Source organism: Balaenoptera acutorostrata, chromosome 2 (assembly GCF_949987535.1).
Source record: "Balaenoptera acutorostrata chromosome 2, mBalAcu1.1, whole genome shotgun sequence".
NCBI classification, from domain to species: Eukaryota; Metazoa; Chordata; class Mammalia; order Artiodactyla; family Balaenopteridae; genus Balaenoptera; species Balaenoptera acutorostrata.
Window position 1 is genome coordinate 113,219,874 of NC_080065.1, and position 15,632 is coordinate 113,235,505.

The window sequence follows — 15,632 nt, forward strand, 5'->3', positions numbered from 1 at the left end:
TGCAGCTGGGTTAAAAGTCACAGATGCCTCCTTGCTGTGAATTGGGAGGGGATGGGGAGGGAGGAGGAGCCGGCCGTCAGCCGTTTTTATACAGGACGGGCCCACGCGGGTGCAAATCCTTTCCTGCCAAGCACTCCATTGCCCTTGGCAGACCCAGGGTCCCCAAGAGCCAGGGAGCTAGATGAGGTTACCCAGAATTTTAGAATAAAAAAGGACCTAACAGACTTTAGCACTATTATTTTCCTTTGGGTGAAATCTAGCCCAGATCCCCACTATATGAAGCAGAGGTAAAGTGGCTGGGAGGGGCTGGAGCACCAGAACCAAGGTTATGGGGGCTCTTTCCATGCCCTGTCCCCCGCAGCAACTCAGGGCTCCAAGAAGGGCTTTTTGAAAAGTGCTCATGGCAGATACTATGGCAAACTTATCCTGAGTCTTGGCTCCCCTCACTTCCCCCCACAATCAACCCTGGAAGTGAGAAAAGAAAATAAAACCCAAGGAACACTTGGGCTACAGAAGATGTGTGAGGAGGAGGGATGGATGCTTGGTGACATACCCAGGGGACAGGAAATGGGGGGGCAGGGGGAGGCGGTCATGTCCTTTTCTCTCTCCTGTATAGTACCTTTGGATGGATCATCACCTGCTTCATCACATCCCAGAAAACAGGAGATAGCAGTGCCAGCCCAGTGCCACCAGGTCAGTGGGGTAACATTAGGGCTGCATTCATCCATGCCGGGGTAGGTGCATATAGCACACGTGCAGGGAGATCTGCCAGCCATATGGAGTTAACACGTGCCCCCCGCCCCCCATTCCCCCACCCCTCCGGGCCCCCAACTATCCCCCTATGCTTCAAAGGAAAGCTGATTGCAATCCAGGCAGACGGAACTTAGAAAATGTGATGGGGATAGAGATATGAGGATTTTCCCTGAGGGGCAGAGTCACTTGCTGGGGTGTGGCAAGTGGAGAGTGGTTCAGTCCAAACGGCAGCACAGAGTATCTCCCACCCTCTCTGCTGACCCACCAGGGGTTTAGCTCCCCTGTCGTAGGTACACATCACTAACCAAGGGAATCAAGATCCCCAGGAGAGTATGCGATCACAGGAAAAAAACTAGACATGAAATAAGATGGTAGAATTAAGACCCAACATAATAGTAAAACAAATGTAAGTGGATTAAACTCACCAATCCAAAGATAGAGATTTTCAGATTAAATTGTAAAAAGAATATTTTAGCAGTATGCTGTCTACAGGAGACATAAAAGGAAACAGAAATGTTTAATATTAATTCAGACAAAAAAGTTTGTTAAAACATCAAAATGGACAAGCAGAATATTAGAATGTTATATTTGGAGAAGAGGAGCAATATATCAAGAAGATATAATCATAAAGATAAATCTATTTATATTGCCTCAAATACATAAAGCAACTACCAACAGGGCAAAAGGGAAAAATAAATAAATCAACAAATGTAATCAGAAATTGTATATGTCCCTCTCAGAAACTGACAGATCAAGCATGAAAAAAAGCAAAGATAGGAAGATATGAACTACACAATTGATAAGCTGTAGCTTATTTATTCATATATATTTGTAAAAATCAACCATGTATCTTTTTAAAAAATAAATTTATTTATTTATTTAATTTATTTTTGGCTGTGTCGGGTCTTCGTCTCTGTGCGCGGGCTTTCTCTAGTTGCAGCGAGTGGGGGCTACTCTTCCTTCTGGTGCACGGGCTTCTCATTGCAGTGGCTTCTCTTGTTGCGGAGCACAGGCTCTAGGTGTGCGGGCTTCAGTAGTTGTGGCATGTGGGCTCAGTAGTTGTGGCTCATGGGCTCTAGAGCGCAGGCTCAGTAGTTGTGGCGCACGGGCTTAGTTGCTCCGCGGCATGTGGGATCTTCCCATACCAGGGCTCGAACCCGTGTCCCGTGCATTGGCAGGTGGATTCTTAACCACTATGCCACCAGGGAAGTCCCTCAACCATGTATGAAGCCACAAAAAAATGCCAGCATTTCAAAGAATCAAATCATCAAGACCATAGTTCTTTGACCATAATGTAATAATAACTGAAGTACGAAACAAAAGAATAAGACTCCCTACCTACTGCTCATTTGCTGAATGCTAAATAACTCGCTCCTAAATGACTTTAAAATTTTTTTTTTTACTGGAGTATAGTTGATTTATAATGTTGTGTTAGTTTTAGGTGTACAGCAAACTGCTAAATGACTTTTGAGTTAAAGAAAGAAACAAAAGGGAAATTTAAAGTACTTAGAACTAAAATTTAAACATTAAAATTTTCAACAATTGTGGGAGATAAAGTAGTACTTAGAGGAAAATTTATAGCTTTAAATCATTTATCCAAAAACAAACAGGAAGACTGAAACAAGAGTGATTTTTTTTTTTTTTTTCTGGCCATGCTGCACCAGAAGAACGAAGAGGTCCCTGACCAGGAGTCGAACCCAGGCCCCCTGCAGTGGAACTCAGAGTCCTAACCACTGGACAACCAGGGAATTCCCACAAGAGTGAATTAAAACAAACAAACAAACAAAAAACCCCAAGAAGTAAGGCAATAAGAAAAATAAGGCTAAAAATCAGTAAAATAGAGGACAAAGAGCGTGAGAGAAAGAGAAAATTAAGAAAGTTTTGAACTTACTCTTCAAAAAGGTTAATGAAATAAACCATTAATGCAGATTGGCTAGACAAAAGAATAAAAGACAGGATGAAAATAAGACACCAATGAATAAGGAAATAAGTACAGACTGAATGAAGGTGAAGAACGTCCACTGGCTGCACCAGAGTTTGTCTGGGATGTGACGGGTGGCCTGGCATGGGGTGTCAGAGATGGAGATAGATGGTGAGGGGGCCATCTACAAGGGGGAGGGGATGATTGTGGAGATGAGAGACTGGCTACATACAGAGAGGTTAATTAAATATAAGTAAATAAATAAAGACAATGAAAGCCAGATTTCTCATGGTTGGAAAGGAAGCTATAAATGTGAAAATGGAAAAAACAAGATTGAGCTCTGGTATTGGATTGGAAATGGTGGTGTTGGTGTGAACTCTTAATTTTTAATATATATAGAGAGAGAACAGAAAGTATTACATAAGGTTTATCTACGAGTGAAAGGATAATTCAACGATAGTGTATCTTACTACACAGATTATAAAGTAGAAAGTCACACAAATTTCTCAATATTATATTGTTAATTATATTTAATTACTATCACTAATTAATTATGATATTTAAAATGATGATGTAAAAGCTCACCGAGTACTAGAAATTGAAGGGAAACACAATAACTCAACCAAATTATATAAGAAAAGTGTGTAGCAAATATCGATGGTGGGGACACTGAACACTCTTTAAGATGGGAAACCAGCAAATAAGCCTGCTGGCACGATTGCAACAGACCAGTCCTGGAGGGCCTGGCCACTGCACTAAGACAGGAAAGAGCTGGCTTAGAAGGGTATCTACAAACTGTGAGAACTAATACAGAGCTCAGCAAAGGTGCAAGTACCGGATGACAGGAATTCCTCTACACCAGCACTAACCAACGAGAAAATAGAATAGAAAATAAGATATCACTTATTTTACCATAGCAACACAACTATAAACTAGAAATTAAACTAACAAAGGACACAGAAGAATTTTACTGACAATGTTTAGAACTCTTATTTCAGGATGCAAAGAATGACTGAATAAATGGCGTTATGCTATGATCGTCATAGGAGATTGGCTAAAAATTGTGAAGATCTGTAAAGATTGTAATTTTCATGAAATTAATATGTAAATTCACCACAATTCCAATCAAAAGTCCATCAAACCTTTTAAAATGACTTAACAAAACTATTCTAAAATTTATACACAGGGATAAAAAACCTGTCCACAAATAACTAAGTCAATTTTGAAGAATAGAGCGAAGTTGGTGGGGGACTGGGGAGGAGTTGCTCATTCCACTAGATAAAGAGGCACATTATGAAGCCATATTGAGAAAAACAGTGAGGTAACTCAGGAACGGACAAATGGGTTAAAGCCATAGACTGAGTATGCAAAACCAGACCGTGTTTATATGGAATGGGGTACACGATCCAGGTGACACCACAAGTGAATGAAGAAAGGGGAGACTGTTTAGTAGATGGTGATGGCAAACTGCCTACCTTAGGGAGATAAAGTTGGATCCTTATATCAGATACAGAGGTGAACTCTAGATAGACTGAAGGCCTAAAGGTGATACATAAAACCATAAAGATAAAGGAAGAAAATGTGGGAGACTATCTTTGTGATTTTGGAATGAGAAAGGACTTCTAAAATTTAAATAAGATGACCCATAGTACAAAACACATGACAAGAACTAGATTTGACTGTGTCAAAGTTAAGGATTGCTATTCAGCAAAGTATACCGTAGAAAAGTTGAGAGAGTTGAACAGATGAGAGAATTTGCGGCACATCAAACTGACGAGGGAGACTAAAAAGGAAAAGGTAGTCAGCCCAACAGGAAACATAGAGAAGGGTAAATGTGGACAGACATAAGCAATAAGACCTAGGTTTATATTGTCAGATTGGCTAAAAATGAATAAATAAATAATAGCTAGTACAGGAAAGGATGTGGAGAAATGGGAAAACTCAGCCACTACTGGGGGCTGTCTAAAGTGGTATAGTTGTCCTGGAGAACCATACAAAAATAGTGCAATTAAACATGTCAACATCCTATAGCCCAGCATTCCCACCGACCAGAGCAGAGGAACCCTCCAACGGGACTTTAAAGGAGACAGGTAAGAGGATGTCCATCACAGCACTGTTGGATGCGGCAGGGAGTTGGAGGTAACATGAAGGGAATGGAAAAGGAAATGGAATTCCAAGCAGTCATTGGAAGCAATAAACTAGATGCACATGCAGACAAATCTTAAAAACATAGTGCTGGGGCTTCCCTGGTGGTGCAGTGGTTGAGAATCTGCCTGCCAATGCAGGGGACACGGGTTCGAGCCCTGGTCTGGGAAGATCCCACATGCCACGGAGCAACTAGGCCCGTGAGCCACAATTACTGAGCCTGCGCATCTGGAGCCTGTGATCCGCAACAAAAGAGGCCGCGATAGTGAGAGGCCAGCGCACCGCGATGAAGAGTGGCCCCCGCTTGCCGCAACTAGAGAAAGCCCTCGCACAGAAACGAAGACCCAACACAGCCATAAATAAATAAATAAATTAATTAATTAATTAATTAAAAAAAAAAACATAGTGCTAAGGTGGGAGGGGGGTGGGGGAAAAGAACGAGATTTACAGCATAATCACTTTTATGTAAATTAAGACATATACTCACAAAACAATATGTTTTGTAAAGATATGTCCATAGTCAGTTTATATGTCAAATGTATTAGAATGAGTAACTAATGAAGGAAGGAGATAAAAGTGGAGATTAGGAATGAAGAGGAAATTATTATAAAACTAGAAGTCGAGAGGCATCAGAGTACAGTAGTTAAGAGCAGGGACTCCAGAGCCTGGGTCTGAACTCCAGCTCTACCCCTTACTAGCGCTGTTTCCTTGGGCAAATAACTTAACCTCTTTGGTTAAGCTTCTCCATCCGTAATAAGGGTCTGGTAGCTAATCTCCAAAGATGGCCCCAAACAATTCTGCCCCTCCCTGCACGTGCAAGCAGCTCCTCCCATCAAGAGGAGAGGCCTGTGACTGCTTTGACCAGTAGGATCAGAGGAAGTGATCCTCAGGGACTTCCAGACCCAGGCAGGAAGCAGGAGAGAAGCGTCTTCCCTCCTGGAGCCCTGAGTCGCCGTGGAAAGAGGGGCCCTTTAACTGAGATGCCATGTGGAGAGAAACCACAGGAGAAGCACCTGGGTCGTCTGACCGTCTGAGACATACAAGTGCGACCAGAAAAGGCACTGCCCACAGACTGCCTTGCTGAGCCCTAGCCCTCCCACGGAACAGTGAGGTGCCGTACAACGGTTGTGTGAGCCCACTAAATTTGGGGGTGTTCTGTTAGGCGACAATGGATGAGGTCATTGTAAGGATTAAAGGAGGTCGTTTTCAGAGTGCTGAATAGCGCATGGCTCGTGGGAAGTGCTTGGCTCCACGTACACGTTTGTGGAATGAAACAGAACAGGGACCTACAGAGGCTGACGGTGACAGAAACTGTGTCCTGGACTGAAGTATAGGAGTAACTCCATTCTTCGCACCTGGTGCCCACAAATAAGATAAAATAAAACCTACGATAGGTCCATCTGTTCATTTCCTTGATAGGGTAACTGTGGCCCAGGAGGTGAAAAGTGTATCCAAAAAAAAAAAGTTTTTCAAAATGAAGCAGGCCTCCCTGAGCCCATCTCTTCTGCTGCCTTTGTGTCCGGAATTCAGAGCCTCCAAGAAGGCACTAGATATATGAGCTCAGTGACTCACGAGTCCCTCATTTCTGGGAACACAGACAACTGATGGACTATATTTGTTTTCCTCTGTAGTGCTAGAGCCAGAACGAGCACATTTTTTATCTGTGATGAATTCTCAATTAGCCCATAGGCTCCAGTATAAGGAAATGCAAGGATAAATGAAATCCACGCATAATTCAAAGATCTCAATCAAGTCATTTCAACCTCCAGAAGGATCTCTTACGATTCTTTTTACTCCCAAACACAGTGTGCTCAATAAATATGTGTTATTTAAAATTAATCCCTCTTCTTTTTGAAAAGGATTTAAAACTGTTTATGGTCCTTCAAATCATTGATCAAAGTTGTTTGTCAAAACCCAGGCAATCGCCCAGACGTTAGCAACAGCGAGTGGAAGGAAGGGGTGGGAAGGGTTCTGATGTTCATGCATGAACTGCTTACTGGGCACCTTACAAACCTTACAGGGAATGTCTGAGGTAGGTATCATCCCCATTTTACAGAGGCAGAAACTGAGGCTTACATAGGTGGGACACCGCCAACTGGGACACTGCAGAGCCCGATTTAAACTCAGGTAGCTTGACTCACAGCTGGTCCTCTCCCACTCTGTCCCACTGGGAAGCAAAGATCCAGACTCACCCCAGAGCAACTCAACAGCAAGGGGAAGGCAGTATGTCCCAAAGCCAACTCCTAGACACTAAGACTTTTGTAAAGTCAGAAAAGGTGGACTGTGGAACCTAATAGCCCGTGTATTTCTGCAGAACTGACACATTTTGGAGAGGGTCTGCAGTTCCCTGGGCATCGCTATTTAGAGCCGATTTCTCTGACTGTAGCCTCCGTGGCAAGAAGCCTCCGGCTGGCAGCCTGCAAGATCCTGCATGTGTGTGGCTGGGAGGGATGGCGTCCAACCAGGTCCAATCCTGGTCCCAACCTCTCTACCTAAAATAATCCCGAACCCCGTCCCCACCCACTGACCCACTTCCCATCCCACTTAAGCCTTCAGAATCACAACCTGTAATTCTGATCCAGCACGAGGGCTGCCTGCTCTGTGGCTGGTCTGCAGGGAGCTTCTGGGAAGACATTGGATGAAAGCGGAGAGGAAGCATGTGCCGATTCCCTTCCCCAGGTTGCTTCCTCCTCTGGGCCTTTTGGCCTGAGGACACCCCCTGGGAGGGCAGGTTGAGGACAGAGGTTTTGTGCGCACCAGGCCTCTCTGTAAGCTGCGTGAAGCTTTGGGGCGAGGCAGACCCGGGCCGGGCCCAGGCCAGTGCCAAGAGGGGAATGAGAGGCCCCGGGGTAGGGAGCCTCCAGCCGCCTGGGGCCCCAGTGCAGGTAGCCAGGCTGCGGGTTCACTTCCATTTTCTCCTTTGGCTTCTCCACGTCCTCAGATGAGTTACTTCCACTGAGAATAAAATGACTGGGGCTACAGCCCAGCCGCTCGCAAGTGGCCACCCTGGGTGCTCGGGGCACAGGGAGGGAGACCTGGACACGAAAGACAAATACACGCAACGTCCAAGTCATGCCATTTATTGTTCCTTAACTGGGTTTTACAGCTCGTCTGAGCTTCTGCTCAGTTCTCTGAGGAGCTGGAGAATTCGTGTGAACGCTCTGTGTTCCTGTCCTTCCCCAGAAGAGAAACAGGCAAGCACGTGAGTACACACAGGGGCCAGTGAGAGTGCCCTGCACTTGATCCTGTTGTTACTTTCCTCTCTGGCTTCACTGTGACACACGTTTGTCTCCATCTAATATTCTCAAGAAAAATGGTCCAGACAGGATATGGCGAGGGACGCGGGGAGAGGACTGTGTAAAGGGGTCGGTGGAGGGAAGCAGTGAACCCGTAGGATCATTTACCTGCCCCTCCTCGCTCCTTTTCCTGTTTCATTCTGGATCTTTCAAAGAGAAAGAAGCAGAGAGAGCGAGAGAGAACGAGGCTAGCAGGACCACCGGTAACTCGTGCAGCACCCCGGTTAGCAAATGCATCCACCTTCGGACAGGTGCTGCGTGGCTTGTTGACATACGCAGAGCCTGGACCGAAGCTCCCGCTGCCTCTGTCCTCTTGGCTGGTGTCTTGTGCTTCTGTTGCAGTCCCCGGACTCTCCCGCCTTGAATGACCTCAGGGTTAAAGGGCCAAGAGGGGATGAAGTGTCCTCCAAGAGCTTTCAGAACCCCGGATGGGCCCTGGTGCTGTGGAGATCAGAGTCTCTCACTGGGCAGGGAGGCATTGATGCCTCCCTTGGCTGCCAGGGTGTCCTGCCCACCACCCCACATGCAACCCACTCCTTGCACGTGGACTCTGCTTAATTTCCCAGGGTGGGAGTGTGCACTGGGGGGAGAGAGGCGTGGCCCAGGCACAGCACTACCGTGCCAACCTTCACAGCCCGGAAGCCCCAGCAAGCTGCCAGGGAGGGACCTGCCTGCTTTTTATTTTATTTTATTTTATTTTATTATTTTATGGCTGTGTTGGGTCTTCGTTTCTGCGCGAGGGCCCTCTCTAGTTGCGGCGAGAGGGGGTCACTCCTCATCGCGGTGCGCGGGCCTCTCACTATCGCGGCCTCTCTTGCTGCGGAGCACAGGCTCCAGATGCGCAGGCTCAGTAATTATGGCTCACGGGCCTAGTTGCTCCGCGGCATGTGGGATCTTCCCAGTCCAGGACTCGAACCCGTGTCCTCTGCATTGGCAGGCAGACTCTCAACCACTGCGCCACCAGGGAAGCCCCCTGCCTGCTTTTGATATTTTGCTTCATTACATCTCATCTCATGAACCAAGACAGCAGGGTTTTTCTGCAGCCAACCTCAGCAGGAAATGATCCTGGGAATCTACTGCTTCCTTAATTCATGGAAAAAACGGAGCAGAAAGGGCATGGTTCTCTCATGAATGTTTGCACCACTCCGTTGAGAGGCTGGTTGACCTGACAGCTCGGGGACCAAGGCTGGGTGGGCATCGTTTGTCAACTATATTACTGGGTTGCAATTCACACGCAACCAAGCTGGACTCTTGGCTCTGGAAATTTAATGTGTGACAGCTGCGTGCAGCCAGTGGTGTCCAGCATTTTAGAAAGGTCAATTAAGAAACGGTTGATGGTGGTGCAGCTAATGACAGCCCAGAGGGGTGAGCAGGGCCGAGCAAACAGAAGGGCTGAGACGTATATTACTGGAATTGAAGTGTCGAAGTGAAGCGTGGTGGGGGGAAACCTATTGTCACAGGCCATAAAGCACATCTGAGTTTTGCAGCGGAGAGCAGTACAGCTGTTTCTCTCCCCCGGGCAGCGCGGGGAGCGGTCTGTGAACGGAGGGCTCGCCAGACAAAGGCGACACCTGCATCAGCTTGATCAATCTGCAGACAAAAATCGTTACCGTCCTCACTGCCTGTTCCTTTGCACCTCCTGGAGCATGAGGCAGATGCTGGAGTGATAGCTGCAATGTGGGTCATGTTCTAGAAATCCATATTTTAAGCATTCCCCAAAGCTGGGCTCCGCCTTCTCTGCAGGGCTGTGGGCAGGTGGGCGGATGGGAGCCTGAGTGCCAATCTGAGCGAGTGCTCTCCTCAGACAGCATGTCTGCTCCCTGGCTTCGTGGACACACATAGGCAGGGAGCAGTCTAGACCCTTTACACTGCGATGGATAAACGAGGGACATGGAGCCCTTGGAAAAAGCTTATTTCAGCCTGTGACAGAATTGGCTCATGGTTGGGGGAAGGCACTGCGTGGGGCTTTTTTTTTTTTTTGGAAAATCAGACAAAGGGGTCTTAGACTACTCGGACAGGCTTTTTTTGGCCACATCTACCTGTCGAGCCGGAAATTTGGCAGAGCAATGGGAATGCTAATTGATATGCAAAACAGGTCCAGGGTTCCTAGAAATGTCTAATGATCCTCCAGTTCAATGCGAATGAAGAATTAAGACATGCGCTAAATGAAATGGGAATAGGAGCACCAACCTTCTTGTTTTTGCTTTTTTTTTCCTTTTTCAAATCTACTTTGGGAAACTTCACAGGTTTTGTGATTAAAAAAAAAATAGTATTGCAATCAGTGGGGGTTTGTCTTTCACACACTGGATATTTATTATTAGAAAATAGCTTCTATCAGCTGTCATTACCAAACAAGTTGAAAGGAGCGTGCTTCTCACCATAAATTGTTTTTCTCCTCAATGAAATTTAAATAAACAGTTCACTGTGGGGAGAGTTGCCACGCTTGTTTTTCCTTTAAAAACTGAATAATTAAATGAAGTTTAGTACAAAACATCCTTCAAATATGACTTGTCCTGCAGCTGTTACGGTGTCCCCTTGAGTAAGGGACATGGAAGAGATGGAAAAGACCACTCAAGCTATCAAATTACCCCAAAGAATCTACAGTAGAAACTGGGAAACAAACCAACGAACCCAAACAAAACCCATCCAAACCAACCATGAAATCAGTTTTAACATTGGCTTTTCAACTTCGATTATCATCTAAGTTTAATATATATATATATCTATATATATATATTTGAAATAGTAATAAAAAAGGAAGAATTGAATTGCATCCTTAGCAGGACAACCTTCCTCATATGTTAAAGAGGTGTTCAGAAAATTCCATACAGTATCTGCTAAATAAACATGTTTGGCAGCTTAGCAAATATCATATGATTGCAGCATCCATGATTTGAAGTCAGAGAGCGATTTGCTTTCTTCAGGCAGAGTCTGTTGCTCAGGGCGACGTGATAACATGGCTCTGGATGTTCTTCGACCCACGGGCTCGAGGAAGGGTCTCGGGGTGGCTCAGTGCATGGCCCCAGTGCAGAAACTTCCAAACCCCAAACGACAAAGCAACCAACCAAACACACGAACATCAAACAATCGTCTCCTTTGAGTTCCTCTTGACAGAGTGGAGGCCCAGCAAGGACTTCTGGTTAGAAGGGACGTTGACAGACTTTGGAATGAGGAGAATCACCCTCTGATTGGTCCGACGCCATTCATTGTACAATCGACAGTGGTACCTAAATGACACCTGGGGTCAGGAGAGGAAAAATAAGGGAAGGTTTCAGGTAAGCGGAAGCTGATTATCAATCCAAACAACATACACCGCCATTTAAAACAGCTCCAAACAGCAGTACAGCGGGGCAAGAGCCAGGGGGAAACTGCTGTAGCAGGCAGCTGAGTGCTGGGAGACTGGCTCCAGCCATAGAGCACCCACGTGTGAACAAGGGGCAGGTCTCCCTCGTGCCTCTTCAAACTGGGTAAAATCAGAGTATTAATAGGAAATGAGGTTCCTCCCGAGTTTGGATTTATTTTCAGGATAGTGGTCTGGGCCCCAAAGTATCAGTGGGGAAGAAAGTTGGCTGGGGGCAGTGGGCAGAGTAGGTACGGCGCCAGCCCTTGCCCAGCTGTGGGACTAGGCAATGTGCCTTTCTGGTCATCAAGTTTCTCTCTGTTAAATGAGAGGGATGCTGGGCCTTCACGCACCCTTCTGTAGGTTGGACACTGCACAACTCGAAGGACCCCATTCACGGTATGATAGGAAGGGCACCCTTCGTACTGCGCTGTGGACAAACTGAACAACTGTACTTGGCGGCCCCTGTGGGTGATCCCCATTGCCTCCAGCTCAGTCCTTCCATGGCGTCCAGCGGGGAAGCTTCGGCATGGGCACCAACTCTGCTGATGAGTTCTTCCTGAGCCAGTGCCTGTGCCCACCTCAGCGTGGCATCAGTGCCCTGTACACCACGGCACCTGTTTCTCTCTCACCCTGCACTAGAAGCATGTTGAGGGAAGGTCTTGTGTTGTATTCATCTTTGCATGCTGTGTACCTATCATAGTGTCTGGCGCTTAGGAAGCTGCTTAGTTAAGTTTACCGAGTGAATGGATGAGTGACTAAGTATCCCGTACCTTCTAACTGCAACACTGCTTTAGATTTAGGCCTCTCTTACATGATACAGGACAGCACGAGCAGTAAACTCATCATCAATTGTGACATAACTTGCCCCCAAAGTGCTTGCTTCTTGTGTAAATATACTGGAATGAGATGCTTACATCTGTGGTTTGCTTTGGAGAAGGCTGGCACAAAGCACTGATGAACCACTCAGGAAATTCAAATAATCTGTTCTTCTGAAGATGTACAAACTGCCTTTAAAAGTGGAAGCAGGTTCTAGTTTGAGAATATCCAGATAACTAGGTAAGTGTTGGGGAGGAAGGTGCCCATGACCTGAGAGTGACAAATTATCCAGGTATGGGCTGTTTAACCACCTGGGTTGTGTGGGTCATGCTGACACTGGTACAGGGTCTCCGTTGGTCAAAGAGCGGGCTGACCCTGTGGTTTGAGCTCGGTGTTGCTGGAAGTGGAGGAGAATGCAGGCCCTTGATCAGAAAGCACTTGTTTGTCTTCATGGCAGGATCGTGAAATCCAAGGCCACTCACTTAGATTTCTGAGGCTAGAAAGCAGATGCCACAGGCTGAATGCCAGAGACATTTGAGTATGAAAATAAAAGCTTTTAAACTCACACAGATGTGCTTTTCTCCAAGAGGCTCTGAACATGCCAAAGTGGAACAGAGGTTTTTTTCTCTTTTTTTTTTTTTTTTAAGCTTGATTCTCTTATATCTGTTCTGTTCTGTCCTGCTGCTGCTTGGTGCTACTCATGAATGTAAGAGGCAGGCTGGAAAGCGTGCTGTTCAGGGCCAAGGGCAGGGAAGGGGTAGCAAACAGACAAGTACTAATGAAGAGCTGAGGCAGTACAAGAAGTCTGGAATCTGGAAATATTACAGGAAAGCTGGATTTGAAATCAAGAGTCCCTTCGCCCGGGATGCGCATGCTTGGCGTCTTCAGTTAGCAGCAGAAGCAGCTGCAGCTGTGCGCAGTAGGGAGCAGCCCGAGGGCTGCGGGCAGGCGCACCGGGCTGAAGCCCCATCTTCTACTGATGTCTCTGCGACTTTGGGAGGGTTGTTTGCTGCCTCCAAGTCCCGGTGTCCTCATTTGTAAAATGTGAATAATGATATCAGAGATAATGCATAAAAAGCACTTAGCACAGTGCCACTGCCACACGTTAGTGTTCTTGGCCTGTTATTTCTGATGGGTTAAATCTGGAAAAGAAGATAACTTTGTGACACTCCTTCTTGGATACAGGAAACTGGGGGCAAAAAGAAAAAGAGAGGCTGGGCTGTTTCCTTGAAAGCCCTGCGCTCTGTGCCCGTGGAGGCCGTACCACCTGGGAGCTTGTTAGAATGTCGCACCTGTGGGCTCCGTCCGCCCAGACTTAAGGAATCAGAGCGTGCATTTTAACAAGATCCCCTGGTGATTCGCATGTACGTTCAAGCCTGTGAAGCACAGGGGAACGTGGGGAGTCCATGACTTAGCAGGTCTCCTGGTTCCTTGGCCGGGAAGTACAAAAATCAGCCCGCTCGTTCGGACAAACGAACGAGATCTTATTACGCATTAATCTATCCTGACTGCTGTTCACCACCATGTCTGCAGGCAAATTCAACCAATAAGAAGAAAGCATCATGAAGATGACGCTGCATCAGGGAAAATAAAGGAAGGTAGGTACAGGGCAGAGGGACCATGGGTTTGCAGTCGCCCTGGGTAGTCCTGGCTTTGGTCTCTAGGAGGGCCAAGACACTCCCTCCCCTTGGTGGAACAGAAGAGGAATAAAGCAGGTTTGATTTAGAGCAATAAAGAGGCAGTGAGGAAAAAATAAACAACATGAAGGAAGAAGAAGCTATGGCAATAGTAACGCTGGGAACTTCATTTAGATATTTCTAAAATTTCTGAGGTTTTAAAGAAAGAGGGTGAAGAAAGAGCACAGGGCCACTATTCTAAAAACACTACTCTTCATGGGATGGGTTTCTTTTTTTTTAAAATAGTATGCATTTTTTTAAAAAATTATTTTTATTTATTTATTTATGGCTGTGTTGGGTCTTCGTTTCTGTGCGAGGGCTTTCTCTAGTTGTGGCAAGTGGGGGCCACTCTTCATCGCGGTGCGCGGGCCTCTCACTATCGCGGCCTCTCTTGTTGCGGAGCACAGGCTCCAGATGCGCAGGCTCAGTAACTGTGGCTCACGGGCCCAGTTGCTCCGCGGCATGTGGGATCTTCCCAGACCAGGGCTCGAACCCGTGTGCCCTGCATTAAGCAGGCAGATTCTCAACCACTGCGCCACCAGGGAAGCCCGGGATGGGTTTCTTGAAGTGTCTTCATGTCTTCATCCAAAGGCTATTTATTAACCTCCTGTCACGGGCAAGGTCTGCACAGAGTTGCGGTCACGTGCGTGGCACACAGAGGGCTGGAGCACATTAGCATCACCTCTCCCTGAGGGAGGCGATGGGCCGCACTGAAGCTTTGCTGTAAAGTCACAGCAGGCTTTGGGAAATCTCCTTTCGAATTTTGATTCTGCCCTCTCGGGAGTTTATGGTGCGACCGAAGCATATTGATGGGGCCAGGGCTTTGGAAGCTGCCTCCCAGAACTGGGCCAGCTCACTGACCTGTGATGGCACCGTGGGAGAGAAGAGGGCGGCGCGGGTGTGAATCAGCCACACCAGGTCGTGCTGGACACCCTCGGGCTGTGTGTAGACCCGCCCCGCAGTGAGCCCTGCCGGGACAGTGTTCTGTGGGAGCTTCCCCCTTCGTAAAGAGATTTTTAAATGATTAAATACCCGTGGGACTGGGAGTCAGCCAGAGGAGCCGGATCATCATTCATTTCATCCTGTGATTTAACTGGTTTCTGGGCTGGGCACTGGTTGCATCAGCGACGTGGTGGATGGTGGTACCTCCTGCGGGTCACTGCACGTGGGCATCGCTATACTGGGCTAATACAGATCCTATGTGGACACTTTCTAAATGCTTCATGTGGACTCAGTTCTCGCCTACTCTTCTCGGGTCTGTCCACGGGCTTCATATGGTTTGTGACATGCACAGTGATGTTTCTGGGGCACCTTTCCCCTCCCCACCCCCAGCTCTCAGGGAGGAGGTGGTCGAGGTCTTGGCCTCCTGGGTCCCAGACACCTGTGTTTCCGCACAGTAGGTTCCAGAAGGCAGAACTCCCCGAGTCTGCGTCAAGCCTGGGCCCCGGTGGAGGCAAGGAGCTCCAAAGGCACCCGTAGGCGAGCAGCACGGGTGCGGGTCCCTCCTGACAGCGCCCGGCGAGGCCCTTCCAGGAGGGCTCCTCCGAGAAGCCGGGCTGGGACTGACACTGTGTTTGTTTATCTAAGACATTTTCACAGCATATTCTCCTTAAGCTTGACAGCTTGTTTACAGTGGGTTTCTGCTGGAGGGCAGTTTCCAAGTGCTGTCGGCTTCTGAATTA

General features: G+C 47.1%; 1 protein-coding gene across 2 annotated transcripts in view; it reads right to left on the reverse strand.

Annotated features, from left to right (window-relative positions):
- Window positions 1-7,917: 7,917 nt before the first annotated feature.
- MARCHF3 (membrane associated ring-CH-type finger 3) overlaps window positions 7,918-15,632 on the reverse strand; it is a 152,327-nt gene continuing 144,612 nt past the window's right edge. The window contains exon 5 of one of the 2 annotated variants that reach the window (XM_007188502.3): window positions 7,918-11,353. In XM_007188502.3, the coding sequence (XP_007188564.1) occupies window positions 11,195-11,353 (159 nt within the window). In that variant the 3' untranslated portion in view covers window positions 7,918-11,194. The remainder of the gene's footprint in view (window positions 11,354-15,632) is intronic. The other variant, XM_007188501.2, reaches the window with a different exon arrangement.